This window comes from Trichosurus vulpecula, chromosome 9, assembly GCF_011100635.1.
Source record: "Trichosurus vulpecula isolate mTriVul1 chromosome 9, mTriVul1.pri, whole genome shotgun sequence".
NCBI lineage: Eukaryota > Metazoa > Chordata > Mammalia > Diprotodontia > Phalangeridae > Trichosurus > Trichosurus vulpecula.
The window spans coordinates 125,965,637-125,992,796 of NC_050581.1; the positions used below are offsets into that span (position 1 = coordinate 125,965,637).

General features: G+C 38.4%; 1 protein-coding gene across 1 annotated transcript in view; it reads left to right on the forward strand.

Moving 5' to 3' along the window:
* The window catches only part of ADCY1 (adenylate cyclase 1), a 351,817-nt gene that overhangs the window by 158,525 nt on the left and 166,132 nt on the right, over nucleotides 1–27,160 (forward strand). Inside the window, exon 3 of the mRNA XM_036738252.1 lies at nucleotides 313–431. Coding sequence (XP_036594147.1) covers nucleotides 313–431 — 119 coding nt within the window. The remainder of the gene's footprint in view (nucleotides 1–312; nucleotides 432–27,160) is intronic.

Here is a 27,160-nt window from a genome sequence, read left to right on the forward strand (position 1 = left end):
TTAGTGGATTTTTAAAAAGTGATATTCACAGTGAGGTATGAATTTATTGAGTAGTTACTATAGACTGTTTTAGGTGCTAGTACAAAATCTTAGTAGAAATTCTCTTTGCCCTTCATAAAGAAAAGAGAGGAATTAAGGAAGTCATGGTTAAATACAATAGAAATTCTCACATTAGCTTGTGTCCACAACAATGTTGTAATAGTTCAAAATGGCTAGAGGAAAACCAAAGAAAAATAAATGCAGACTAACTTGTGTCTTTATTATTGATAATAATAAAATAATTATTACTGTTATTTTTATTTTGGCCTATAGGAAAGGCTGCTGATGAGTCTCTTGCCCAGAAATGTTGCCATGGAAATGAAGGAAGATTTTCTGAAGCCACCTGAGAGAATTTTTCACAAGATTTACATTCAAAGGCATGACAATGTCAGGTAGGATCAACCCTGCAAAAAAAAGATAACATTTAATACGCTTATACAAATATGCACTGAAAAGTACGGGGATGGAAATAGGGATGTTGAGAAGTGGGATGCTGCATTAGTTTAGCAGTTTAAAAGTCCTGTGTTCATCAGATGAGAAGAGAGTCTATGATATCATGTAGAGAAAATTTTGAAAGATCCATGTGGGTAGGCTCTTTACTGACTGTGAATCAGCAATACTCCACATTTCATGAATTGCCATGGCCAACACATTTATCATCTCATGGGCCAACTTTGTGGTAATGAGCCTTTTTCCATACTTAGGCTAGTCCTTGGGTAAAAGTTATATGGTCCATTACAAGACCTTTACTTGAAGCTTTCCTAACTTGATCAATCAAACAATTAAAGCTATCCAAAAGAGGGAAAAGGTCTTTCAGAAGGCAGTGTGTTCCTCTTTGAAGGTCTTCAAACAAAGTCTGGGTGTCATAGAAGGGGATTTGGGTTTCAGTCTGTGATTTTTGTGACCTATTGTATCTGACGGGCAAAGCCTTTGAAAACCTGAGGGCACATTTGTGCCATGATGAGGCATTGGAAGAAGATGTTAGTAGAAGCTAGAGAGGATATGTAACATTTAAAAAGAAGCAGATAGTTGTGATAGTAATTATGGAATGCAGAGTAAACCAGAGTAAATCAGCCTTTGAGGGAATTGCAGCCTTTTGATTTTTAATAAGAGTGCTTATCTTCATTATGAAATATACAAAATAAATATGGACCAGTTAAACTGGTCTACTAGCTATTTCCTGAATTCAATATTCTACCTTCCATTTTCTTGTATATTTACATAAGCCACTCACCATAACTAGGATGTTCTCCATCTTCACTCCATCTCTCAGAATCCTTATGTTCCTTCAAGGCTCAAGTCAGGTACCATCTCCTTTATGAAGCCTTCCCTGATACACCTGTCTCAGTTATTAGTCCTCTATCTCTATTAGAGCACTGGACTTATAGACAGGAAGATCTGAATTGAGATTCTGCCTCAGACACTCATCAGCTTTGTGACCCCGGGTATGTCACTCAAACCCTGTCAGACTCATTTGCTTCATGTGCAAAATAGGGATAATAACAAAACCTATATCAAAGAATTATTAGGATCAAATGAGATAACATATGTTCAATGCAAACGTTAAAGCACTATATTATTGCTAGCTGGTGTTTGCTTATCCACAAATGTGTTCTTTCTACCCAATTAAATTTAAGATGTCCAGGACCATTTTGTTTTTGACTTTGTGTCCCCAATCCCAAACACCTAATATGCACTTAACCAATAGAGTCATAGATTTAGAATTTAAGGGGAACTTAGAGGCCATCTAGTCCCACTCCCCCATTTTTCAGATGAGCTGAGGAAAATGAAGAGACTTGCCCAAGGTCACATAGGTAGTAAGTGTCAGAGGTGGGATCTGAATCCAGGGTCTCTGACTCCCAAGCCAGTGCTCTTTTCACTGCACCAAACTGCCTCGATTGGATAATTCAATCAAACAAGACTGTTGTGTGCAAGGCACAAGTATAGTGGAAAATATAATTCGATTTGGAAACAGAAGAGGAGTTTGACTTTTAGCTGTGCAAACTTGGATATCATTTAGCCACTTTGGGCCTCAGTTTCCTGCTATGTAAAATGAGTAAGTTTGACTACATCTCTTAAAATGTGTCCTATCTCTACATGTAAAGAGGGATGAGAGGTGATTCCTGCTTCAAAGAGCTTACAATAATCAGGGAAATATGCGAGGAATACAAGTAACCAATGTATATTGGAATGTATATTAGAAAGGGATAAGTACCTGGGAGAAATAGAGACAAAGGAAGAAGAGAAAATGTCCTCTTGTTGGAATGTTAGGAAAGCTTCATGTCGGAGGTGGTATTTGAGCTGTTTCTTACAGAGTGATTAAGAATTTTCAACAGGCAAAGAGAAGGAAGAACGGCATTTCCAGTATCAGCTGAGGCATGGGGGCTGGGCGAGTGATTTTTGGGAAAGAGCAGACTGACAAAGCCATTGGCTATTTGGAAATTAGATAGCCCTATAGCAGGGGTGAGGAATCTGCTGCCTCAAGGCCACATATAGCCCTCACGGTCCTCAAGTGTAGTACTTTGAAACCAAACTTCACAAAAAGCCCTAGAAGCTAGGTAAGCCACTCTGGGAAGAACAGTTAGGGGATGATTTCTTGAGTGTGAGTACTCCCTCCAGTGAGCTACCTCTAAATTCTTGCCCCCGTATTTTTGTAAATTCGCTATAGAAACATCTTACCTTGGATTAGCTGGTATCTAAAGTCCAATTCACTGTCAAATTCTGTGATCCTATGACTATCCAGTAAGGCACTGTTTCAGCAAAGTACTCATCTGAAACACAATGCAGTTTCTGACTGTGCCTGACTTTCGCTGGGGGACTAAGTTAGATTCTGGGGAAATGCGGTAGGACTGATAAAATCTAGAGCAATGTTCCTGAAAGCTGCATCTAAGATTATACCTGCTTCAAAGCCAAAGACTCTATCTTGTTTTGTATCCCCATGTGATGCCTACTACAGTGCTCTGTACAGAGGGGACATTCAATAAATGCTCATTAAATAGCCCCTTATCTGATGGATCTGTTGGCATCAAAATATATCTCATCTCACTTGTGGGACAAGCTCTGTCTGATTCTAGGACAGAGTGTGAAGAAAAGGAAAGCTTAAAGGCTGGAGGGAACAAGGAAAAAACGATGTGGAGCACAGAAAGAACAGAAAAGTCTCTGGTTGTTATTATTTCGTTATGAGACTAAAAAGAAAAGAAAGTCATATTTATCGTTTTCTCCCCTCCCAAGAGAGCCCTCTTCCCAACCCGGAGTCATCAAACCTCGGAGCTAAAAGGGGCTGTAGAGAACAACACATTTTATGAATCTGAAATCTTAAGAGAAGAAACACTTGTCCAGGGTCACACAGATAGAAAGTTAAGTGACAAAAGCTTTCTTTCTACTATACCATGCTATCTTCTGTCTTTCAATGGTAATATCATTCTCCTGGTCACGGAGGCGTAAAATCATGCTGTTTTTAAAATTTAAACTCCTACAAGGTGGGAAAATATCCCTCTGCCTCCCTACATTGGAAAGGTAGTCTCCAAGTTGGTCTCTCTGCCTCCACTGTACCACCACTATCCTGTGAGATTTTCTTTCTTTAAGCATCACTTTCATTAGCCTCGTACAGTGGAAAAAGTCCCTCAGCTTTGCTGCTAGTCAAGCAGCATGATCTTAGAGAAGTCACTTTTATACTCCTGAACTCAGTTTTCGCTATCTGAAAATGAGAAATTGGAATAGATGATATATAATATCTCCTGTTCTGAAATTCTGTCATGTCCTTCCATTCACTGGATCAAAAGCTTTCAGTGGCTTTCTGTTCCTTACGGATCCAGTTTAAAGGCTATGCATGTTTTTCAAGATATTCGCCGTTGTCTCTCACCCTTGGAATATTCTTTCCTTTCCTATTCTCCCTCTCATTCATCTGAATACTAGTCATTCTTCAAGCCCACTCCCACATCTCTCCATTGAATTCCTTTTTGTGTGATTTTCTGCATAAAAGGAAACAAATCTAGATGGGGAATAAAGTGTCCACATAAGAAAAATGAAGGGCTTCAGTTTCCTTATACTTAAACGGAGAGAGTTAGACAAAATGATCTGTAAAGTCCATCCCAAACCTACATTCTATCATTAGGGCGGGAAATATTATATGATAAAGTGCTAATCTTGTGGTGTATACAAGATTTTTTTTTACCCTACAAAGTTAGGGAATGTAGAGGATAGAATGAGTGTCCCAGAAAGTTTCATGGACTATATAGATCATGAATTGAATTTTGAAGAAGGGTGGAATGTGGGACGATCTAAGATGAGAGTGGATAACAAGAAGAAACTTCATGAGTGAGAATCAGAAGGAGGAGAAATAAAAATGGTGTGTGAGAGATACATTTTGTTGCATGTAGTAACTTCTCTTTGTAGAAGCTATGACAATGTAAAATCTGACATAGGTTTATAGTTCCCTTCCAAAGCGTGATGGATAATTCATTTAGAATATAAGCAGGCCTTGCTTATCATGCTGCATGTTTCTGGGAACTGTGTTGTGAAGTGGATTTTGGTAAAGGAGATCTTATTTTCCCAAATGGAAAATACTGTAGCTACGAGTAGTCTGAGGATTCATCTTCAAAAGAATCATGGCTGTGTCATAAAAGCGAATATATAATAGCTATAAACCTCTTAATCATTTAGAAATAGTAAAATTTTACCATAGTCATATGAAATGGCCACAAATGCACTGTACATATTGATCATAATGGGGGCCCTACTGTATTATAAAGTGCGGAGACAACCCATCATACTCTATAATCTATCATAATGTGACTTAAAACACCTTTGCTAACAACAATCAAACCTAAACATTTAATAACCATAATTGACCTTGTCCAGATCCTCATGAAGATTCTGTTTTACTTGTTTATTGTTGCCTTCTTAGAGGTTAGAAAGGCTCTTGTGGATTGATTTGGTAGTTCAAATGAATTTATTTCTCATTACTCAGTGAAATCGAGCACAAATTTATCAGGTACTTACTATTAGCCAGATACTGTGTTCAGCACTGAGGATATAAGGACAAAAACAAAAAAAGAATATAAACAAATTAAAATGGGAAGAGAGTACTAATGGGGGAAGGTGAGGAGGAAAGGGCTTGGCTAGGAAATGGCACACTTGAATTGTGTTTTGAAGGAAAGGTGACATATGACAAGATGGAGGATGGGAATACAACGCGATGAGGAAGGCGTATATTCCAGATATTGAGGGCCACTTGTATAAAATTATGGCAGTGGGAGATATATGGGAGAAGTGAAAGCAAATTTCAGGGAAGTCAATCAATCAACAAGCATTTATTAAGATCCTACAATGATCTGGGAACTGAGATACGGTCTTTTTCCTTTTATCAATTTCTCTGTAACGATGCATTATTGTTTAAATTTTTTTAATTTATTTTTAACATTTTAAAAATGTTTGAATTCCAAATTCTCTCCCTAATCCCTTATCCACCCACTGAGAAGATAAGCAATATGATACCCATTATACATGTGAAGTCATGGAAAGTATATTTCCATATTATCAATGTCACAAAAAAGCAAGAAAAATAAAGTAAAAAAAATTTCTTTAATTTGTACACAGAGTTCATTAATTCTCTCTCTGGAGATAGATGGTCATTTTCATCATGAGTCCTTGAGAATTGTCTTAGATCTATATATTGAACAGAATAGCTAAGTCTTTCATCGTTGATATTGCTGTTACTATGTACAATGATATCCTGCTTCCCCTCACTTCACTTTACATCAGTTCATATGAGTTTTCCCAGGTTTTTCTGACAGCATTTCCCTCATTATTTTTTATAGCAAAATAGTGATTCATCACAACGACCCTACAACTTTTTCAGTTATCCCTCAATTGATGAGCATCCCCTCAATTTCCAATTTTTTTTGCCACCACTCAAAGAGCTGCTATAAATATTTTTGTACATATAGGACCTTTTCCTTTATCTTGCTGGTAGTAATATTACTGGGTTAAAATATATACATAGTTTTATATTAATTTGTGCTTAGTTCCAAATTGTTCTCCAAAATAGTTGGACCAGTTCACAAACTCCACCAACAGTTCTTCAGTGTATCTATTTTCCCATGTCCTCTCTAGCATTTGTCATCTCTGATGGGTGTAAGGTGGTGCCTCATTTAATTTAATTTGCATTTCTCTAATCAATAGTGATTTATAGCATTTTTTGTATGACTATAGAAAGCTTTGATTTCTTCTGAAAACAGTCGGTCATTGTCCCTTGACTATTTATTAGTTGGGGAATGGCTCTTTTTAAAAAATTTTAATTCAGTTCCATATATATTTGAGAAATAAGGCCTTTATCCAAGAAACTTGTAAAATTTTTTGATGTTACTTTATTACCTATGGTATCTTCTAGCAATCATGTTTCTATGATTATCTCTTTTAGTTAGGTCTGTTTTTACTTTTGTTTTTGTTGGCTCTGAGATCGTGATGGTTATCTCTGCCTTTTTTACTTCAGCTGATGCATAATATATTCTTTTCTTGCCCCTTATTTTAAATCTGTGTCTTGTCTTTATGTTTCAAGTGTGTCTCTTGTAAACAACATATTGTTGGATTCTGGTTTCTAATCCATTTTGCTATCTACTTCCATTTTGTGGGTGACTTCATTCCATTCACAGTTATAATTACTTATCATGTATTTCCCTTCATCCTGTTTTCTTCTGTTTATCTTTCTCTCTCTCTTTTTAACTTGCCCCTCCTCAAAAGTCTGTTTTGCTTCTGACCACTGCCTTCCTTAATCTTCTCTCCTTTTAACATCCCCCCTCGCCCCCCAACTTTTCTCTTATCTCCCAATCCTACTTCTGTATTGGGTAAGATGGATTTCTGTACCCAACTGAGTGTACGTATGTATATATCTATAGCCATCTATCTGTCTGTCTGTCTATCTACCTATCTATCTGTATCCCACATTGAACCAATTCTGATGAGAGTGTGATTCAAGCACTGCCTACCATGCCCCCCACCCACCATTTCCCCTTCCACTTTAAAAGTTCTCCCTCACATGTCCCTTTTTTGTGAGATCATTTTCCCTATTCTCTTTTCCCCTCCCCCTTCTTCCAGTGCATCCCTCTTTCTCATGCCTTCATTTTTTTTTTGAAATCATGTTGACATAATGAATTTAAACCTATGCCCTCTATTTATGTAGCATCCTTCTAATTGCATTAATAATGATGAAGTTCTTAGGAGTTACATACATCATCTTCCCATATAGGAATGTAAACAGTTTAATCTTACTGAATCTCTTATGATTTCTCTTTCCCATTTACTTTTTTTATGCTGCACTTGAGTCTTGTGTTTGAATGTCAGATTTTATATTCAACTGTTTTTTTCCCATCAGGAATTCTTGAAAATCCTCTATTTAATTCTGTTTTCTTCCCCAAAGGATTATACTAAATTTTACTGGGTATGTTGTTATTCTTGGTTATAATCCTAATGCTTTTGCCTTCTGGAATATCATATTTCAAACTTCTTTAAGGTGGAGACTGCTAAATCTTGTGTGATCTTGACTGTCTCCACAATATTTTAATGGTTCCTTTCTGGCTTCTTGGAGCGTTTCTACTTGATATATGAGCTCTGGAATTTGGTTATAATATTCATGGGAGTTTTCATTTTTGGGACCTATTTCAGGAAATGATTGGTAGAGTCTTTCAATTTCTATTTTACCCTCTATATCTAAAATGTCTGGGCAGTTTAACTTTATAATTTTTTTTTAAATATGATGTCTAGACTTTTTTTTTAAAACTATGATTTTCTTTCAAATAGTCCAATAATTCTTAAATTATCTCTCTTCATTCTATTTTCCAAGTCAGTTGTTTTTCCAATGAAATATTTCACATTTTCTTCTATTTTTTCATCCTTTTGAATGTGTTTTATTGTTTCTTGATGTCTCATGGAGTCATTAACTTCCACTTGCTTAATTCTAATTTTTAAGAAATTTTTTTTTCTTCAGGGAGCTTTTGAACTTCTTTTGAAAATTTGTCCGATTTTGCTTTTTAAGACATTCTTTTCTTCAGTGAATTTTTGTGCCTCTTTTACCATTAGGCTGATTGTGTTTTTCAAAGTGTTATTTTCTTCACTATTTTTTGTATCCTTTTACCAACCTGTTAATTTTTTTTCATAATTTTCTTGTATCACTCTTCCTTCTTTTCCCAATTTTTCCTCTACTACTCTGTCCCTTTCTTTAATGTTTCAAGGAATTCTTGTTAGACTTGAATGCAATTTAGTGTTTTTCTTTGAGGCTTTGTTTATAGCCATTTTTATGTTGTTGCTGTCATCCGAGTTTGTATCTTAGTCTTCCTTGCCATCATAAAAGCTTATGGTCAAATTATTTTTTTCTTGTTTGTTCATTTTCCAGCTTATGGCTTGATTTTGAACTTTATTTTAAAGTTAGGCTCTGCTTACCTTGGGGTAGGGAGATACTGTCCCAAACTTTAGGCTTTTTGTGCTGCTGTTTTTTTTTTTTCTTCAGAGCTAGTTCTGAGAATCTGCAAGGTGGTGTGATTGGGGGAGAGGTGTGGTCACTGCTTTTCTGTCTGTGCTCTCGTCTTTGCTCAGGAAGCGCCCCTATTTCCCTACTACTATGAATACTAGCACTCCTCTCTGCCTTGGAATTAGGACCAGGGACCCTGCTCCCTTGTGGACTGACTACTGATACTCCTCTCTATCCTTGAACTGCAACCCAGAACTATGATCCAGAACTGTGTATGGACAATAGAGTTGCCATAGGACCCAGTCTTTCACCTGGTGCCAGCATACGATCCTCTGTAATACCTTTCTGACCATTTGTCTGACCCCCTTCCCATCTCTGGGCTGAGAGCTCCCTAAGATGTTTCTGCCACTGTTGCAGCAGCCTTCACAACCCACCACTTGTTGTGCTACATGTACTCCAGGGCAGACCCCAGCCCAGTGTCACAGACCTCTCCTGCCAACCTCCTAAGTTGTTTTAGGCTGGAAAAATATCTTACCTCAACATTTTGTTTTCTTTACTAATTCAGAATTTGATTTGAGGAATTATGTTAAAGTTGTCAGGAAGCTGTATCAACAATCTGGCTAGCAGCTGCTGTGGGGGTGTAAAGCCAACAACAACCAGCTCACAGAATGCTGCAAGCCCAGGTCCTTTTCATCTGCTTTACTAAGGAAAGCAATGTTAAGGGGTTAGCAATCTTACTTTAATCCGGCATACAAATATCATTTACTTAGTTCAGGAGAAAAAACCAGCACCCTGAATTACAGACCAAATACAATTCGTAGTTATCAACATCTGAGTCTTCAACTGGGGAGCTCATTACAACGGCTGGCCCAGAGTCACACGCCACTCCTGCTGTGGCACAGAGCTCCGAGAGAGAACGCTAACCTTTGCTCTTATATATACTGTTCAGGGCCCTGAGGGCCCTGACCTCACCCAGGCTGGATGTGGAAAAGTTCCCCACCCCCAATATCACATCAGATACAAATCAATGGCTCCCAATTGTCTCAGTGCTGAGAAATACAAAAATATCCCACTTTATCTGCCCCATTCAAGCAAAGGCCAGAATCATTAAAGGTCAACAGCAAAAAGTCCCACCATAATTACTGTTATAGAGGGGAATGTTCAGCTGGATTGCTGCCTCTACTCCACCATCTTGGCTCCCCTAAATGTTTATTTATGTAGATTACAGGAATGATGGCAACTCCTCAATTGAAAAATAGTTTTAAAGTTTATAGTCAGCGCCTCATTCCTATTCTATTCCTTTTACTCTTCAGTTCATTTGGAGCTCCAAATGCAGCTGTGTTGTAGCAGGTCACGGCAATGTCAGACGAAGACCTTTGGTGTCCAAGTCACTCACTCTTTGGCAGTGGCAGAAGGCTTACTTGATGCTTTGTTGACATGTTATTTAAGCACCTCATCCTTCATTAGTGGACTAAGAATAGCCTGTGAGCCTTTTTTTCCCAAATGTTCTTGTTTTTCTTATGAGAAAGATGAGAAATGTGAGATAGAATCAGCAGTCAGGTAGATTCTAGAACTTATTGAATGAAAGATCTCAAAGATTAAGATTATAGAGATAGACCTTTAAAGGACCTTAGAGGTCATTTGATCTAACCCTCTCTTTTACCTCTGGGTTTACTATGACCCAGAGAGATTAAGTGACTTGCACAAAGTCACATGATGTCCAAGCCAAAAATAAAATCCAGTTTTTATTATTCCAAATATAGGATTTGGAGCAACACTGCTGCAACACAGTGCCTCCTTGTGAATAATGGTCTGATATCAAAATGGAAGGAAGTCTCCAGTGGAGTTCCCCAAGATCTTTGTTTGGCTCTATTGTTCTAAACATGTCTATCGATGATTTTTATAAAGGCAGAAATGGAATGCTTATTGAACTTACATGTAAGAGAAAGCTGGGTGGGATATTTAACACATTTATGATGGTCAAGTTGCAAAAGGATCTTTATATGCTGCAATGTTGAGCCAAATCTAATAAGATGGCATTTAATGGGATATCTGTAAAGTCTCACACTCATGTTAAAAACATTCTTAAGTACAAGATGAGAATATTTGTTTGCATAGCTTTTCCTTTTTTTTCAAGATTTAGTGGTTTTAATAGGCTGTAAGCTCAGTATGAGTCAATAGTCTGTTATATCAACCAAAAAACAAGACAAAATACAACCCAAATCTTCACTTTATTGAAGGATATAATATACAGGACTAGGAAAGTCATGGTCCCTCTGTACTCTACTCTATTTGGATCATATTTAGAATAATATATCCAGTTCTGGGCATTACATTTTAATAAGGGCATTCAAAAGCTGGAGGATGCTGAAGAGGCCAACCAGGATGGTAAAGGGTCTTAAAACCATGTCATAAGACTATCAGTTAAAGGAATTTATGATGTTTAGCCTAGAAGAGTTTTAGGGGATTATGCCTGCTGTCTTCAAGTATTTCTAGGACTGTTAAATGGATGAGAGATTAGAATTATTCTGCTTAGTTATTCAGCTAGAAGGAAGAGCAAGGGTCAGTGGGTGGAAGTTACAAAAAAGTCAATTTAGACAGGATGAAAGGGAAAGCATCCCATCAGTTCGAGCTAAAAAAAAGAGGACTGCATTTATGGTAGTGAGTGACTGGAGACCCTGAAGAAAAGTCCAGATGACTACCAATAAATAGGTTGTTCCTCTATACATATTGAGATTCCCCTCACTGCAAGTCTTGAAGAAAAGTCTGAGGGACAACTGGTAGGTTTTAGGAATTCTTGTTTAGCTAAGAGGTGGAACAAATGACCTCTAATGTGTCTCCCCCTCTGAGATTTTGTGATTCTCTTTATGAGTCACCATGATCAAAGAACTTATCATCTATTGCTTCACTTGATGGTGAGGAGCTTTTGTGTATTTAGCTAAGCTAGGTTTCAAATAGCAGGTGATACTTGGCTAGCAATCTTATTTTATAGCTTTCCAGTTTGGTAGAAACTGTCAGAGATGACATTATTCCATAGGCATAGAATTTGAGAGCTCAGGATTACCTCTAAGCTGTGATGAGACTTTGGAGTTGGCCATTTGTGATGTGATAGGGTAGCTTTGACATTGTTTTGCTAGGCCCATTTCCTGGTTCCATGACATCTCAACTTGGATCATCATGTGGACACAACATGCATGTGTTTGTATCCCCTGTGCTTAGAATAGTTGCCTAGCAACTATTAATAAATAAATAAATTAATTAATTAAATAAATTAATTAAACATTAATAAATGTTTCTCTTTCTCTCTCCCTCCCTGCCTCCCCCCCCCACCTTCTTTCTTTCTACTTAAGTGTCTGAGGCAGGATTCGAACCTGGGCCTTACCTTCTACTATGACCATCCATCTACTGTGTATATGTCTTGTATTTACCTATTCTTAACACGTTGTCTCCTCCATTAGAAAATAAGCTGCTTGAGATCAGGGTAATTATTTTTGCCATTCTTTGTAGCCCCATCTCTTGGCACAGTTCTTACCACATAGGGGGTATTTAATAAATGCTTTTTGAATGTCTGAATCTAAGAGAATGAAGGTGGCATAATAGGAAGGACTGGTATATAAAGAGAGATGATATGGTAGAGTGGAAAGAACGTTGGACTGTAATATCCTGAGATCTAGGTTTAGATCACAGGTTGGACCCCTACTAGATGTGTGTCTATGGCCAGGTAACAGCCTCATTTTCCTCATCTGCAAATGGGGATGATAGGAGTTTGCATGAACTATATCACCAAGTTGTCATGCAGACAGCCATTTGTATACTTTAATATGCCATCAGAATGTTTCCAGGGTCACAGAATCCATCCATTGCTGAACAGATAGCCTCTTTATGCCTTCCCAAACCAGTAATTATTCTCTCTCAACTTGAAGACTTCAAATCTTTAAGTGAAGGCTGCTGCATCAGTGAAGATACATATTTTTTTGGAAGTCAGAGTAGAATTATTATGTATTCAGTATTATTAAATAAGTATTTAATACATAATTAATAGACCCATAGTTTAGAGATTAAATAAGTATTTGATACATAATTCATAGAACCATAGTTTGGAGATGGAAAGGAAATCTAATTCAAATCTCTCATTTTATAGATGAGGAAATGAATATAGAGAAATGGTTAAGTAGTTTGCCCCATAGCCAAAGAGCTGTAAGTATATGAGGTGGAATTTCAACACATGCCTTCACTGCTGCCATTTATAAATTCCATTTATACTCTTTTAGAGGAGAAATCGAATTTCACTTCACATTTTATCACAGAAGTCCTATTCATATCCTGTGACATGTGATCGCTTTGGGAAAGGTTGGTCCATCTCTAAGTAGACCTGCCTTTTCCCAAGAATTCGTGGCAGAGAAGTGTGGTGGACTTCTCTTGGTATGAAATGAATTTGTCTAATTGCTATTTTACAGAAAATTGTTCACAGCTCTAGAGAAAGAAGGGACCTTAAGAGATAAGACCATAACCCCTTGTTTTACATATAAAGAAACCAAGGCACAGAAATTAATGATTTTCTTAACCTCAGATAGCCAATATGCAGCACAACCAGGATCTGAAAACAGGCTCTCTAACTTTAATCAAGGACTCTTGTCATTAGACTAGTGCTCCTCAGACCAATCAGCTCCTATAGTCCAGATGTTCTGGGGATACAAAGATAAATATCACATGGTCCCTGGCTGAAAAGAGCCTACGAAAGAGCAGGGGAGGTAGGGCAGAGGTACAAATAACTAAAATAGGAATACAGTTGGGATTAAGTCCTCATTCTTAAGGGCCAAACCAAGAATACTTCAAGAGGACATGAAGTGACTAATTACTTTAGACTGGGAAGATAAGGAAAGACTTCTATAAGTAACTTGCTTCATGATTCTGAGTGTTCTAACTTTTATCAGTCCTAAACCTTAGTTTATTGGGTTATCCACTGGTGACAGAGTAGACAGAGTAGTAGGCCTAGAGTCAGAAGACCCGAGTTCTAATGTGGCATCAGGAACTTTCTAGCTTTGTGACTTTGGGCAAATCACTTAACCTCAGTCTATCTCAGTTTCCTCAACTGTAAAAATGAGGTTAATAATAGGACTTACTTTACAGGATTTTGATGAGGAACAAATGCTATAATATTTGTAAAAGCACTTAGCTATTAGGTGCCTGCCTCATAGTAGGTGCTACAGAAATGTTTGTTCCCTTTCCCTCCCCACCTAACTTAAGACATTCCCTGAAAACTCAAGTTCTCTCTTTAATAGTACAGAGCACACAATATCAAAATCTCCATTCAATCCTTGGTCCCATTCAGGACAGAAGACACCCAAAACAATGAAAGATGGAGGTCTGATTGTCCCTTTCATACCTTTGTAACATCTCACTCAGAAACACTCAGAGGGGTCCCTGACCTTTCTGGCTTGTGATTTCAGCATTGCCAAAGCCTACCTTTTCCCAGAGGCCTTCAGCTTAGTTACAAATGTTCTTCCCATTATGAATTTCTGGTGCTCCCTTGCCCCTCTATTTGAAAGCTGTTCCTGTGTCTCTAAGTACAAATTGGTGAGTAGTGGAAAAGGAGGATCCTGGTACTGGAGAGATTTTTTTTTAAATACCTGATGTCTTCTTTATCTAATTTATATGAGCATCCCAGAATGAGTGAGTACTTCACTGTGATTTAGGTAAATTTAAAAAAAAATGACACTCTTCTTCTTAAAATTCTAGTGTGATACACAGCAGCCCTTTACTTAATATAGAATCTTATTCCATAATAAAATAGAAGCCAACATCTTGATGGCGAAATGATCAGCATTCCACCTCCCCACCCCCACCCCCACCTAAGCTTCTTTCCAAAGAAGTAATTTCTGCTTATTTCTTAGCCTTTTGGGGCTCCCTCTGATTGTCTCCATTTGCACATCTAGTTTTCCAGTTGCAGGTCCCTTAATACTTACTGCTTCACAGCTAATAGCAGTTAATTCTTTCTGCAATGCAGCACAGGAAATGCTCGCTAGTCTCAACAGGAGCTAAGTGTGATGGAAAATGCACTGAAATCTCAAAAACTTCCTTTCTCTATTTTCCCCTTTCAACCTGTAACTTGTTTTTCTCATCTACTTGTTAGTTCAAAGAGTTTCAGTTCAGTTGAGAGTGGAAAAAATTTGTTTGTCAGTTTCCCCATGTGTAAAATGAGGGGGTTGGACTAGATCAAAGGTTTTTTTTTTTACCTGGGGTTCATGATGTTTTAATATTCTGATAAGTGTACTTCAGCATAATTTGTTTCTTTTTTAGTCCTGTGTATTTTATTTGGGGGTAGCTAGGTGGTACAGTGGATAGAACAATTAGGTGGATAGCGTGTCAGGCCCGGAGTCAGGGAGACTCTTCTTCCTGAGTTCAAATTTGGCTTCAGACATTTACTAGATGTGTGATCTTGGGCAAGTCACTTGACCCTGTTTGCCTCAGTTCCTCATATGTAAAATGAGCACATTCAGACTTAGGAAATGGTAAACCCCTCCAGCATCTTTGCCAAGAAAACCCTAAATAGGGTCATGAAGAGGAGGACATGACTGAAATGACTGAATAACAACATTTACAACAAGAATGACAACATTCAGAGAAGAGGTCCATAGGTTTCACCTGACTTCCAAAGGTGATCATGATACAAACAAGGTTAGGAAGCCTGTGACTAGATGATTTCTAATGGCCTTTCCAACAGTAAATGCTACCAGGGCTTGAGGGCAGTGTGAACAAGTATTTGTCCACTGTGCCTGGGTTTTTATGTTTTATGCAATGGTTAGGATTAAAAACTAGTGAAATCTGATTCTATTAGATTCTTCCCAAATCCCTCCCCCCCACCTCTGCCATCTCTGCAGGACAGAAAATGTTCCATTTTTGTCATCGAGTCCCCAACACCTAGTACAATGCCTGGTGCATAGTAAATGTTTTTTGATGGATTGATTCCTATTATAACATAGGAGACATATTTTTCTTTTTATTTTTTTTTTTGGCACCCAACATAATTGACCTAAATGCTTTTGAAGGAATGTTTAAAAGCTCTCATTTTAATAGTGGTGGGCCAGTGGGCATAGGGGAAATGAAAAACATGAAAAAATGCTGGCATAGATATGCCAGAGTTTAATATAGGTTTGCTTTATAGTTCTGCTTTGTAGTGGAAATCATCATTTGATGCTATTTACAGGTAACAAATCAAGTCACTGGTTATTTATTCAGTGCCTGTGGTGGGTCCAGCACTGCCTTATATGCTGTGGAGGATAAGAAAGGAGGAAAAGGCATAACTCATAAGGAGTTTGAGGTGATTGTCTTTGAATCAGGTAGAAAGAACTAAGGAAGGTTTGCTTGTTGCCTTCTCACCCATCCAGCCATTTTGCCTTCCTTCTCAGGCCTTCCCAGACATGATTGGTCTTACTACAGGGACAATTCACAAGTTAGCCTTTGAAATAAATGTTAAGACTCAATGGTAAGGAGTAGCACAACTTTAAGGAAAGGTGAGGGAAGTCCGGAGTCATGGATTCCTTCCAACCCCTTGTTCATGGGGGCTTAGATGTGGGAGGAGTGTCTGGGCTAGAACTTTTCCTATTAATATCTCTCCCACCTCCATTCCTCACTGCAAACCTCCATGCATTTGTTACAATTTCTCACACCTAGGCACTTAATGTTGTGGTCAAAGCCCTTGATACGGGTCTGGAGAGGCTGGGGTTCAAATCTGCATAGGTAAACCACCATGCTTTCTTGACCCACAGCTGTCTTGTAGGTAATGAGACAATGATACATCTAGTGTTTCTCTCACCAGAGACAGCAGCACAGCATAATGGATAGAGGGCTGGCTTTGGACTTGAGAATAACTGGGGTCACATTTTGACATATACTAGCTTTGTGACCTTTGACAAGTCATTTGACCTTGTCTCAGGAAATGCTCTAAGACAGTAAGTTGCTGACAAGTTATTGATCTGTATCTGTGGAGCAAATTTTGCATTTATTAAATGCTACAAAAACCTTAAAGCACTCTATAAACGTAAGTGATGATGATGGTGATGACAATGATGGTGATGATAATGTTCTAGATGACACTTCCTTGTCCTAGGTGGCTCAGTGGATAGACCACTGAACCTGGAGCCAGGAAGACTAGACTTCAAATCCTGGTTAAGCCAGCGACTAGCTGTATGATCCTGGGAAATTCATTTAGCCTCTGTTTATCTAAGTTTCTTCATCTGTTTCTCCTTCTCCTTCTCCTTCTCCTTCTCCTTCTCCTTCTCCTTCTCCTTCTCCTTCTCCTTCTCCTTCTCCTTCTCCTTCTCCTTCTCCTTCTCCTTCTCCTTCTCCTTCTCCTTCTCCTTCTCCTTCTCCTCCTCCTCCTCCTTCTCCTTCTCCTCCTCCTCCTCCTCCTCCTCCTCCTCCTCCTCCTCCTCCTCCTTCTCCTCCTCCTCCTTCTTCTTCTTCTTCTTCTTCTTTTTCTTCTTTCTTCTTCTTCTTCTTCTTCTTCTTCTTCTTCTTCTTCTTCTTCTTCTTCTTCTTCTTCTTCTTCTTCTTCTTCTTCTCCTTCTTCTTCTCCTTCTTCTTCTCCTCCTCCTCCTCCTCTTCCACTTCCTCCTCCTCCTTCTCCTTCCTCCTCCTCCTTCTCCTCCTTCTCTTCTTCCTCCTCCTCTTATTCTTCTTCTCTTCTTCCTTCTCTTCTTACTCCTCCTTCTCTTCCTCCTCCTCCTCTTTCTTCCTCCCCCTTTTCTCTCTTCCTTTCTCACTCCTCCTCTTTCTTGATTTAGACCTGAAAGACACCTTAAAGCTCATTTGTACAGCTCCCTTATTTTAAAAACAAGGAAATTGAACCATCCAAAGAGGCTAAGTGACCTACTCAAAGTTATTTAAGTAATAATTGGGAAACCTCAGATCCACACTCAGATCCCTCAACTCCAAATGCAGTGTTCTTTCCACAGCACTGAGGAGAACAATTACAATGTTAATTGAATAATAATAAAACTACTCAGTTAAAAAATGCTCTCTTCTAGATTCCAAAGCAATGTCTTACATTCTGCTATTGGGCATAATGGGCCTTCCTTTGTCAGTTTTCTTCTGATTTTTTTTTCTCCCTAGGGCTTCTGGGTGGTGAGGTGAATAGAATGCCAGGCCTAGAGTCAGGAAGATCTGACTCCAAATCCAGTCTGTCACGTATTAGCTGTATGACTCTGGGCAAGTCACTTAACCCTGATTGCTTCAATTTTCTCATCTGTAAAATGGAGAAGGAAATGGAAAACCATTCCAATATCTTTGCTAAGAAAACCCTAAATGGGGTCATGAAGAATCAGCCACAACTGAAATGACTGAACAGTAGGACTCAATATGAGCTCTCCTGGCTATTTGTTTTTGCACGCCAAAAGCCTGACTCAATGAATTCCCTATTGGACTTGCTTATGAATGTTGACTCCTGCCCTTCTACCACTATCTAGTTACTAGATTTCCCGTTTAAATCCATATATTGTTTGTTCCTGACCATATCCAGGGCAGGAACAGGCAGGGGCCACAGCAAAGGTGCTCCTAGCACTTGCTTATTTCTGTGGTCGATAGTTAGTCCAGGTCACAAACTCTGATTTGGCAGGATCTCAGAGACCATCTAGTCTAGGGGTTGGGAACCTGGTCCTTGAGGCCACTTGTGGCCCTCTTGGCCCTCAAGTGTGGCCCTGAGATTCTGTCCAAAGGTCACACTTGAGGACCTAGAGGGCCATATGTGACCTCAAGGCTGCTGGTTCCCACCCCTGATTAGTCCAACCTGATCAGAAATCCTCTATATATCCTCAATGACAAGTGGTCATTCAACCCCAATTTGAAGAAATTTAGTGTTGGGAATCCCATTGCATCCCAAGGCAAACTATTTCAATTTTGGCCAGCTAATCGTGAAGTTTTTCTTTACATGAACTGGAAATCAGTCTCTGTGCTACTCCTGTTACTTCCAGTTCTACCCCTGATGCTAAACAGAATAGTCTTCTATGGTAGCCCCTCTCTATACTGGAAAGTGGCTGTCATGTTGGAGCGTGCGTGTCTCAGGTCAGGAGGGACCAATGATAAGGATCAGTGGGATCAGTTAGTGGAGTGGGCAGAGATATTTATTTGTGGGAAGGGTGAAGCAATGAGGCAGCCGTGCTGTACCCATGATAATTACATTAAAACAGCATCACAAATTGAATCAGCCAACAAAGGGTTCGAGTTAATGATGCATTTATGATTCAAGGTAAGGCAAAGTGGACATGACCTGAGTTCTAACTCTGTTTCTTGTGGTGAAAATTACTTCTACAGCTTTGTTTTCATCAAATGATGATATAATCTGCTAATAATTACAACAGATATTTTTGTAGCAAGTTAAAGCTTACACAGCACTTAGTATACATTATTAACTCATTTGACCCTCACAGCAACCCTGTAAGTTAGGTAATATGGGTATTATTATCCTCACTTTGCAGATAAAGGAACTGCATCTGAATAGAATTAAATGAGTTACTGATGGTCACAGGGCTAGTATGTGAGGTGGGCTTGGAACTGAGGTCTTCATTACTTCATGCCTAGCACTCTGCCCACTTTGAGATGCTCCTACTACCCATCAATACAAAGGGGAGTCCATTTGACTTTGTATGCCCAGTATCTGTGATTTCTTTATTGTAGGGAACATCAGGTATGGAAAGTCTCTACCTATACAGACCACAACTTGGCTATGACTTAAATAAAGCATTATTTCTAGGGACTTGCCTGACACATTTTGGGGTTAAGTGATTTATCCAAGATCACATAGTTAGGAAGTGTTGGAAACAGGATGTGAACCAAGGTCTTCCTGACTTTAAGCCCCATCCTCTGTTCAGTGTGCTACGTTGTCCCTGTTGCTAATTGTATGACTTCAAAAAGCAAGAAAGTTTGTTAGATATATGCGCTCAAAGCAAGCTTCAGCATAGGCCCTGTGAACATCCTTGACCTCTTGTCTTTTCATGTGAAATTGATGCAGATTGATCACAGTGGTGAGAAGGAAAGAGCTTTAGGGGGAGGAATAACTAGGTCTCTCATCCTGACAATACTCCAGGGTACAACGGGGCCTGTGGAGAGGGAGGCAGTATGTTGATATGGAAAGGATAATGGATTTAGAGTTCAAGATTTAGATTCAAATCATAATTCCTCCTATTTACCAACTATATAGAATTAGATAAGTTACTTTGTTTCTCTGGGGTTGACCTTCTTCAACTTTAGACTAATAGATAATTTCTAAGGCTCCTTTCTAACTCTCAATCCTATCATATTGTCAGTTGTTGGAGAGTAAAGGACTAGGCAAGAAGAGTTGAGAGAAGCTAAGACTGACGTGAATAATAATAGCATTTCTTTTTTGGGGGTGGAGGGAGGGAATGCATGGTTTTATTTTCATATAATCACCAAATTTTAGAGTTGGATGGTACCTCAGAACCATCTTTTCTAAACAATATCTGAAAGATTATGTACCCAACAATAGCCCTTGCTTGAAAGCCTAGTGATCTTGAATCATTTGATCTTGGCCTCCTCTGGAAAATTTCCTGCTTCTCAACATCCTTCCTAAGATGTGGTACCCAGAATTGAACATAATACTAAGGTTATTGTCTGACCAGGGCAGAATGTAGACTTATCACCTCTCTTTTCCTGGAATACATTTCTCTCTTAATGCAGTGCATAATTGCATTAGCCTTTTTTGATGTCCAAATCACCATATTCATTCATATTGAACTTACAGCCCACTAAAACTCCTAGATCTTTTGGAGGGCAATTATTGGACTCCCTCATTTTGTATTTCTGAACTGATCCAACTATTTTGGAGAACAATCTGGAATCATGCCCAAAGAGAAATTAAACTACCTATGCCCTTTGACCCAGCAATACCACTGCTAGGTCTGTTTCCAAAGATGATTAGGGAAAAAGGAAAAGAATCTAACTATACTAAAATGTTCATAGCAGTTCTCTTTGTGGTGGAAAAGAACTGGAAATTGCAGGAATGCCCATCAACTGGGGAGTGGCTGAACAAGTTGTGGCATATGATAGTGATGGGATAACTACTGTGCTATAAGAAACGATGAGCTCACCGATCCTAGAAAAACATGGAAAGACTTGCACAAAATAATGAAGAGTGAAATGATCAGAAACAAGAGAACATTGTATACAGTAACAGCAATATTGTTTTAAGAATGACTTTGAGGGAATAAGTCATTTTTACTATTATAAATACCCAAAGTAATTATAAGGGATGTATGAAGAAAGATCTGCATCCAGAGAAAGAACTGACAAATAGAAGTATGTATAGAATAATTTTACACACACACACACACACACACACACACACACACACACACATACCCATACCTATTTGTGTCCAATGGTAGGAGTGGGATAGAAAAAAAGAGAAATTTACATGATAATTTTGATGTGTATTTGAAAGGAATAGCAAGTTATGCTTAGTAGATTTCCAGTTTTATATACAATCATATTTTTATTGTACTATGTTATGGAAATGTTTGCTTTATTCCATACATATGTATTGATGTAAAAAAAGAAAGAAAAAATTTGATTGGCTGTACTTAAATGTAAAACATTGCATTTCTCTTATTTCATCTTATTAGCCCAATCCTCCAGCCTGTTCAGATCTTTTTTGGATCCTGATTCTGTCACCGCCTTTCTAGCTATTACTCTCAAGTTTGTGCCGATGACAAATACAATAAGCATTACACCTTTGCCTTAATTAAAACCATCATTAAAAACATTAAACAGCATGCAATCAAATGCAGATACCTGGGTCACTCCATTGGAGACTTCCTGTCAAGTTGATATGAAAATGTTAGCAAAGACTCTTAAGTCCCAAACCTGTTCCAAATCCATCTAATTATATTGTTATTCAGTCCACATCTCCCCATTTTATATCCACTCCAAGAATTGTATGCCCTGAACACTTTATCAATTGTTGTAAAATGAGAGAATTTCAGACATAGAAGGAAACTCAATGAACAGTCCATCTGATATCTGAAGTTTCCCTGCAAAGCAACTGACAAATATTTCCACCAGAGGTAGATGATAATCATTATTAGTAGTAATAATGATAATAATAATAATAGCCAGGGGTTCCTGGTAAATGTTTAACTGACCCTTGAAATGGCATGACACACCTTTAAGATTATCTGCATTATCAACATTTTCCCCATCATTTCTCAAGTCTAGACAATCCACAAAACAATAAATCAAGCTCTGCTTTGTAGTTTGCCAATTTCCAAGGTGCAATGTTTTCTAAAAATGTTAACAATCCATTTTCCTGAGCATGATGGAGCTCCAGCACACCCTGATACATATTATTATTAGTGCCTTCTACATATTATCTTAGGGCAGCTAGGAGGCGCCATAGTGCATGGATTACCAGGCCTGGAGTCAGGAAGAATCACCTTCCTGAGCTCAAATCTGGCCTCAGACGCTTCCTAACTATGTGACTCTTGGCAAATCACTTAACTCTGTTTTCCCTCAATTCTCCATCTGTAAAATAAGCTAGAGAAGGAAATGGCAAATCACCCTAGTCTGTTTGCCAAGAAAAGGTCACGAAGAGTCAGACACGACTGAATAACCAACAATACATATTATCTCAGTTACTCCTCAAAACAACCATGTAAGGTATTGTTCCCATCTTATAGATGGGGAAACTAAGGTTTAGAGTTTTAGAATTAGGTTTTGTGACTTCCCATGTATGAGAATTGTGATTTGAACCTGGTCTCTCTTGGCTTCAAGTCCAAGTACTCTTTTCATTGAAAACTGGGAATTTAACTGCCTGCCTACAAAAACCCTTTCAGCCTTATGATTCTGATACTTAATTTAAAAAAAAAATCTTTCTTTGCCTTATAATCACATCCTCATGCAGATATTTTTAACACATTCAGCTGTCACAATTTAGTTCCTTTATGTGGGCCTGCCACTCAGTGAATTACATTACCCTGAATTTAAAATTGGGTAATGAGGATTGTGCTACTTACTACACATTCTCCCAAGCCTCTAGGAAGATATTTTGGTTGAAACTATTTTTAATTCCAAAATGGAATGTCTTTTTGGCATTTCGATGTTTGCTTACACCATCTATCTATATATAGTTACCACACTCTGACAACAGGGGGCAGAGGGGGAAGATCTTTGTAAATTCTAATTCTAAATATTTTTATTATCATGAGGCTTTTTAACTATGATTACATATGTGGAATTTATCCTTCGGGATAGAGATAATAAAAATAACTCACACTTTTATACCATGGCAAGATTTTCAAGGATTTTCCTCCCAACAATCCTATAAGGTAAGCAGTACTAGTGGAGAATCAATCGGTAATGAATCAATCAATCAAAGTAAACAGTCAATCATGTATTAAGTGCCCACTGTGTTCCAGGCACTGTGCTAAGCACTGGGGATACAAAGAAGGCAAAAGACAATCCTTGCTCTCAAGAAATTCCCAGTCTAATGGGAGAAGACAGCTATGTACAAACAAGTTCTGTATAGCAAAAATAAGATAAATTGTCATCTCCATTTTACAGATGGCTAAACTGAGAGTTAGGTGAGTGACTCACTCACTTGTCCATAGTCATGGCATGAATGTCGGATGTGAGATGATAGTTATTAGAACTGTGTTCTGGCTGACCACCTCATCGTGCAGAGATGCAATCTAGGTGTATGGGAAGGTAGTATGGGGTAGGAGAAATAACACTACACCAAGTGTCAATTCAAAACTCAGTTCTTTATTAGATCTGTGACTTTAGACAAATCACAAAATCACAATGCCTCTCTCTAGGCCTGAAATTGAATCTCTGGGAAATACATATGTGTGTATGTATGTATATGTGTGTATGTATGTATATGTGTGTATGTATGTATATAGACATACATATATATGCACAACATATATATGTATACATGTATGTATATGTATGTAGATATATAAATATATTTTTCAAGGCTCCCTTCTAGGAGTGTGCTGATAAATATTTAACAACTAACTCTGATACACAGGACAGTTTAATCTGCATTTTTACCATTTTCACCATCACTTTCTTAAGTCTGGACAATGCACAAAACAACAGATCAAGCCTTGATTTGTAGCATTATTGGGCTTCCTTGATTATTTTACAGAAGTTGTAGTAATCTTCTACAGGGATGCCCATTTTGAACTGCTATTTCATTGTCTCTGTAACTAGCTGATTTCTGAGGTATGAAGCTCATACTGAAATTTTAACTATTGACTCAAACACCTCTAATATTCTATCAGCATCTGCAGCTTCAATGCAGAAAGTAGCGTTTCCCTCTTGTATCATGCCAGTGTGTTTTTTCTATAGGATTGCTGAACGGTGCTTATTTTATTTTTTAAAACCTCTTATGTTTCATGGACTCTTTTAAGTGGACTTTAGAAATCAACATTATTCCTAATGTGGTGTGAAACTGAATTATTTGGGTTTGATTTTTCAGGCATAATCAAGATTGTATGATGCAGTTTATAGCTGTATTATCTTTGTTTAGGAACTAAGAAAATCAGATATGTGGAAGCGATAAATTCCTGGATTATCGTAGGATCATATATTCAGAGCAGGAACAAACCTTAGAAGTTATTTGTCCAACCCTTAAGATCTCCTTGGCTAAAATAAGTATATGCTCTTGTAGGCTGAAAAGTTTCCCCAGGTTTTATCTGTTACAGAAACTGATTCATGTCATGAGTTACTTTATTTAATACCCCATTCTTTCATGATTTGGGGATTGTACTTTTTATATTCTACTGGAATTTTAAGTCCAGGTAAGGGAATTAAAAATAGATCTTTTTTGTAGGTGAGACTGTAGTGAAATGACCCTGCCCAATTATCGGGAACTGAAGCATAGGGTGTGAGGATGCCCAGGTATTCGAATGAGCCTATGAATTTTGGTCTGTAATTATGGAGGGAGCGTGGCCTAGGTGACACAGGGCTGGATTCTGGGTTAGGAAGGTATGGGTTCAAATTCTGCCTTCTACACACACTGGCTGTGTGACCCTGGGCAAATTGTGTAACCTGTCAGGTAAGACCTAAGACAGCAAATTGCACTGAAGGTGCTGACCTGCACAGGGGGAGAAAATTTCCTCATCTCAGAGTTTCCAGAGCTCCCTGCAAGGAAGACTAACAGAAGAGCCTCTGGACACTGACACTTGGGGAAGTGAGAAAGTCCTAAGGTGGACAAGCTGGGGGAGGGGATCAGGAGAAGGAGGGGAGAGGAAGAGATACTAAGCTGTGGAGTTTGGAGCCTGCTTTGCTGAAAGGGTCCTCACCCTCAATAGGGTTGTGTAACCTAGGAGAAGAAACCCACACTAGGTACACTGACCTATTTGTTTTTCTTTCCTTCTGATAATATACATAAGATCCGTAGGTAGTTATGCCTTTGTGAAAGATCTCCACCAAAACTCAACCAGGACTTACAACTCAACAAGGAAACCCACACACCAGGCATGAGGAGAGTAGATTGTGGAGATGAGAGCTTATTGGGTAAATCCAGACCAAAGCCTTAGACTAATTAGATAATTGTTACTACCTGCAAAGGTGGCTATCTCCAAAGAATTAAGGGGAGAAAGGCTCTGTGAATCAGAGATGGCCCTAGAGCACCCTCTGGTGTTATGGGGAATGCATAACAGGTGGGGAGAACATGATACAATAGTTCGAGGTCAGGAGTTCTTAACCTGTGGTCCATGGACTTAAAAAAAAAGTTATAATATGTTAGTATAATTGGTTTCCTTTTTAATCCCATGTATTTTATCTTCTGCATTTAAAAACATTATTCTGAGAGAGGGTCCATTAGCTTCACTAGATTGTCAAAGGGTCCATGATACAAAATGGGTTAAGAGCCCTTGGAAGGGGTTATTCCACAGCATTTCCAAGCTATGACACATGGGCAGAGTAATATAGTAGTAAGATTGCTGGCCTAGGTGAAGGGGTGTGATCCTAAATGTTTAACAACCGGCTCAAACTGTACACAGGACCCATTTTTAAGTTAATTTACTTTGTTAACATTTTCTCCACAATTTTCTCAAGTGTAGACAATCAATAAAGCAATAAATCAAGCCCTGATTGGTAAGGTTTGTCAGTTTCTGAGATCTACATATTTGCAATGAAAATTGAACAATGCACTTGGATTCAACATAATACTGCTTGGGAATCATGACACTTGGAATCAGATCTCACTTCTGATATTTACTGGCTTTGCGACCTTGGGCAAATCACTTCAACTCTTCTCTGAGACTCAATTCCGCATCTGGAAAACCAGGAGGTTGCACTAGAAGGCCTCTAAGATCCCTTTCAGCTCAAAATCTTGACTTGGTTTGGGATCTTTTCTTTTTAATATAGGTTTTTGTGGTAGTCCAGGCAGTTCCTATGACTGAACTTCCTTGATTATTTTACAGAAATTGTGATTTCCTGCTGAGTCTCCCATTTTGAACTGCTTTTTCATTGTCCCTCTTATTTTATGACAATGCTTTAAACTTATGCTCTACAGACTTGCTTATTGATTTTTCATTGTTGTGGGCTTAAGTACTGATATCTTTAGAATTACTGCACTCGCTGGTAATCACAAGTTAAGCTAAAATTAGCACCATGTCTGTCTAGCAGTTGTATTGCTAGTGTAAAATGATGAAATTCAGTCCCCACAAGGGATTCCTGGGATTGGGTTTGCCCAACACACAAAGGGCTGTATATGTTAGAGGAAGCTCTTTAAAAAACCATATACAATTTAGTGGAGGAGTTTCTTTCCAGAACATACAGAGGTCTAGACAATGTACTATCTGTGTTAAATAGATTGTCTGAACCCTGGGGTGCATTCTAGAATCCCTGCAGAAGTAAAAGGTGGGGAGGACATTTAGGACCTGGTAATTAGACATTTTCCTAAGGACAAGAAGATCCTTCATAGAACTCAACTCTAGCTCAATAAGGATTTGAACTCATCCTCTAATTCCAAATCCAATGTGTTCTTTCTCTGTCTCTGTGTGTCTCTCTCTGTTTCTCTGTCTCTGTCTCTCTCCGTCTCTACCTCTTAGAATCCCTGGCATCCCTTAAGAGTCAGCTCAAATGTTATCTGTAAGAAGCCTCTTCTGACCTACCACCATTCCTAGAGCTTTTCCTTCTAAACTATAATACTAAAAGGTATTTGAATTCAACTGTACTGACTCCAAGTCCAACACTAACCACAATCCCACTCTACCTTTTTATATTGCACAGTCATTAAAACCTTGGTCAGGTCATCTGAAAGAGTAGATATTTGATGTATGTTTTGTTCAGTTGTTTCAGGTCATGTCCAATTTTCATGACCCCATTTGATGTTTTCTTGGCAGAGATATTGGAGTGGTTTGTAATTTCCTTCTCCAACTCATTTTACAGATGAGGAAATTGAGGCAAACAGGGTTAGGTGACTTGCCCATGGGTCACTCAGCTAATAAGTGTCTGAGGCCAGATTTGAATTCAGGAAGATGAGTCTTCCTGACTCCCGGCCCAATGTTCTATCTACTGCACTATCTAGCTGCCTGCATATTTGTACTGTGACTCAAATGTACAAAAATGAAATAAACCAACTCACAGAAACCTATGTGATAGAAGAAAATTCTGATGAAATTGGCA